Below are 3,774 nucleotides of genomic sequence, written 5' to 3' on the forward strand. Positions count from 1 at the left end.
TGAGACCTCCATTAATACTTTCATAATAATATCCGTATGTCATAAAGTACTCTTTGCTAATACTAGCTAATATGTATTAGCTAGTTACGTGTTACTGTTTCAATGTACAGCAGTGTTTCACTCATTTTTTTATTGTGACATATATGCTAAACACAACGTAGATACATCTTATTTTCATATTTCAATAGCTAAATTTCAACTTATTACTACTTTTACTACCGGGAATAGTAATATTTAGCTATCAGTCATGTTAGCTAGCTTAATCGCCGCCTTGGTAGTATAGTAACTATACTGTATATGCTAACATAGCTTTACATTTACATTTAGCTATGATGCTAACTATGATGCTAATGTTTAGCAGCATGTTTACGTCATGTCTCAAATCAACGTGTAGTATAAATGAGTGCTATAATTGTTATAAATGTAGTGTAAATATGTTGTATAATTAGTAAAAATGTGTAGTAAAACCGTATATTATAAATGTAGTGTCGAATTGTAGTTTAAATGTGGGCTATAAATGGGGCCGTATAAATGTTAAGTATAAAGGTGGTATAAACATGCAGTATAAATGTAAAGTATGTATGTAAGTATGTTATGAAGATGTAGTACAAATGTGTGAGTTTACTGTTTGCGTACAAAGTGAGTGTCTTTTACCAAAAATGATTCCTTAAAAAAAAAAACATGTTTGACGTCACGGTGGGTCACGCCATTATTCACCAAGCCACAAGAGCGGAAGTCCGCGCACGTTCGCTCGCGCCACCTTAAGCACGCGCACGGCGGGCGAGCACGCGGGCCCGCTCGCATGCGTCCAATGAATGACGAGCGGATGTAATGTATCCTTTGCGAGGGGGGCGTGGCCTAAGGCAGCAAACACTGCTGCCCCCCCCTCATCATTCATTCACACCCCGCAGCCCCGCCAAGCAGGAGCCACCCCGACGGAGCTCACCGACATCGGACCGAACCTCCCCGAGAATTCAGCCTCTTTTAGCTTTACTCACACTTTGCTCGCCTTTAGACACACTTTGTAGTGTCCTCCATTCGGAACTCGTACCAAGCTCCGTCCTGGTCAGAGTTCGGCCTACTTCTGGTTTGTCTTCTCCCACGCTAAAAAAAAAAAAGTGCGTGTTTTTGAGTTTTTTTGTGCAGAGTTACACTGTGGATTTACTGTCTTTTTTTCCCCGCCGGGAGCAATGAACTTTGCAAACAGGAAAAGAAGAGAATAAAGTCGGAATACTTTAAGGAAACGGATATTCGTACTTGGGATTAGCAGGCTGAGTTCAACTGCAGCGTTTCCCATTTTGGATGGACTTTTCCTAAACTGCCTGCTTGATGGATTGGAGCCTATGGACGCTTGCTTATAGGTAAATAACACCTTCATATACTTATTCGCACTTTCTTCACACATTGGTGACAATCTGACGCAGTTTTGTGCACTTCCACGCACATTTAAAGCTCCCGTGTGCGTTTAAAAACGCTTTCAAGTGTATTTAAATGACGCTTTTGCTGATAAATTTCCACGCGTGCATGCGTCTTCCGTGACCCCCCTCCCCCCACCGAGCTTGTTTTCATTCATAACTTTCTTCTATTTGCGTGTAAGACTTTACTGCGCAAAGTGATTAGCATTTGAGCGCCACTGCGCAACAGGGAATCTGTTAGAATTGACAGCAAAAGTGCAAAAAAAGCGTTTATTTGTGAGTAAAACGCTAAAAAAAATAGAAAGCATAGTTGCCTTAAAGTCAGGAAATGTGGTAAAATGCTCCCATTGATGTTTTTTTTTAAAACATGATGTGCTCTCACTTTCTTCTTCGTTTTTTGCTGCTGGTCCCTGAAAAGCGTCTTTTCGGGGGGTGTAAGTCATAGAATACTAAGTGAGGCCGCTCATTTAGTCGTGTCCTCATTTCGTGGCGGGGCTGCATTTAAATGTTAACTAGTCATAGAAATGCAAATGAGGAAGGGGAAGTGTTTGCTGGTAGGCCTCAGTGGACTTGACATGCGTATTGGGACGGGAAAAGTACTTAAAAAAAAAAGTACTTTCAAGATGCGGATCAAAAGTATGTCTGACAGGAAGGAAGTCTTTGCTATGATGAATATTGGAAATGTTGTGCTTGACTGTTTCTTCTTTGTTCGCCCCCCCCCCCCATGGCAGGTTTTCCGATGCATGCCAAGTCCACGGTGAATGTCGGAAGTGGTGATCCCCCCAGATGGAGCTCCAAAGTCAACATGGCCCCGGCGGTTCATTAGTGGTGATCCAGCAGCCTTCCCTGGAGAGCCGCCGGAGGTCGGATTACGAGCGGGAGTTCCAGCATGCCGCTATCCTCTCCCTGGACCAAATCAAGGCCATCCGCTCCAGTAACGAGTACACGGAAGGGCCCTCGGTGGCGCGGCGGCCCCCGGTGCCCCGCATGCCGCCCAGGCCCCATGAAAAGCAGGAGAGGACTCATGAGGTCATGCTGGTCAATGTGAACAACAATTATGAGCACCGGCCGTCGGGACACCACCACCACCATGTTGGAGTGGTAGGGGGGCAGCATCACAGCGGGTCTCGGGTGCCGGGGCTCAGCCGCTCCACAAGCACGGGGAGCGCTGCCAGTTCAGGGAGCAACAGCAGCGCCTCCTCCGAGCAGGGACTCCTGGCACGCTCGCCCCCCAGCAGACTGAGCTCGCAACGGCCCGTGCGGACTCAACCCAAGCCCAAGGGGCTCCCCCACTTCCCTCAGGCTCCTCTCAAAGGGAAACCGGACTCGTGCAGCCCCTCTAAGGTGTCACCCGCATCCGGGCACCAGTTCATATGCGAGCGCTGCGGCAAGTGTAAATGCGGCGAATGCACGGCGCCGAGGACCCTGCCGTCGTGCCTGGCGTGCAACGGCCAGTGCCTGTGCTCGGCGGAGAGCGCGCTCGAACACGGCACCTGCATGTGCCTGGTCAAGGGCATCTTCTACCACTGCTCCAACGACGACGAGGGGGACTCGTGCGCCGACCACCCCTGCTCGCTGTCGCACTCGCACTGCTGCTCGCGCTTCCTGTGCATGGGATTAATGTCGGTACTCTTCCCCTGCCTGCTGTGCTACCCGCCCGTCAAGGGCTGCCTCAAGGCATGCCAGGGCTGCTACGACCGGGTCAACCGGCCGGGCTGCCGCTGCAAGAACTCCAACACTGTGTATTGCAAACTGGAGAGCTGGGCCCCGCAGAACCAGGAGAAGCCCTCCTGATCGCCCCCGCCCCCCCCCCTCCCACTACCACCTCCCTTCTTGTGTGGATTTTACGCTGACGATAATGACAATACTAAGAATGTTTATCCAGCATTCCAAGCACCTCCTGCCCCGTCTTCCCTCTTCAAAGCCCCACAAGGAGCCAAGCAAAGGAGTAACCACTCGATTCTTTTCTTCTTCTGGATCAGGACCGTGTTTTTACACACCAGTGTTTGCCTTAACCGCCCCCCATAACCCCCAAAACCCTCAATCCATCCTCACTTCTCAACTGCCATTTCTCCTCTCCATGTCTTCTAATCTGTGAAGGACCACCTTGAGGGCGCTGATGTAGCTGTTACCTGGCGTTCATAGCCAGCAGGTGTCTTTTTATTTTATTTTTTATGCCGATGTTGCATTAACAAAAGCACATCCATCTCATTTAGTCTTCATCTGTTCCCGTTTTCTTCATGTCATTTCTTGTGTGTACATTGTAAGCTCAAACACAAAACCCATAAAAGGAATTCTGGCTTTTTTTTTTTTTTTTTTTTTAAGGAAACAATGTCTGTTTAAAACATTTTTTTGTTGT

At 48.0% G+C, this 3,774-nt stretch overlaps 1 protein-coding gene across 1 annotated transcript; it reads left to right on the forward strand.

The window, feature by feature from the left end:
- The first annotated feature begins 632 nt into the window (after positions 1-632).
- spry1 (sprouty homolog 1, antagonist of FGF signaling (Drosophila)) lies at positions 633-3,774 on the forward strand. The gene is made up of 2 exons (XM_058052902.2): positions 633-1,361; positions 2,147-3,774. The coding sequence occupies exon 2, from the start codon at positions 2,202-2,204 to the stop codon at positions 3,207-3,209; it is 1,008 nt and encodes a 335-aa protein (XP_057908885.2). The 5' UTR covers positions 633-1,361; positions 2,147-2,201; the 3' UTR covers positions 3,210-3,774.

The sequence above is a fragment of the Doryrhamphus excisus genome, linkage group LG23, assembly GCF_037039965.1.
Source record: "Doryrhamphus excisus strain RoL-2023G ecotype Guam linkage group LG23, RoL_Dexc_Guam_v1.1, whole genome shotgun sequence".
NCBI classification, from domain to species: domain Eukaryota; kingdom Metazoa; phylum Chordata; class Actinopteri; order Syngnathiformes; family Syngnathidae; genus Doryrhamphus; species Doryrhamphus excisus.

Coding starts and splice junctions, on each gene's coding strand:
- spry1 (XM_058052902.2), top strand. CDS start 2,202: ATGGAGCTCCAAAGTCAACATGGCCCCGGCGGTTCATTAGTGGTGATC.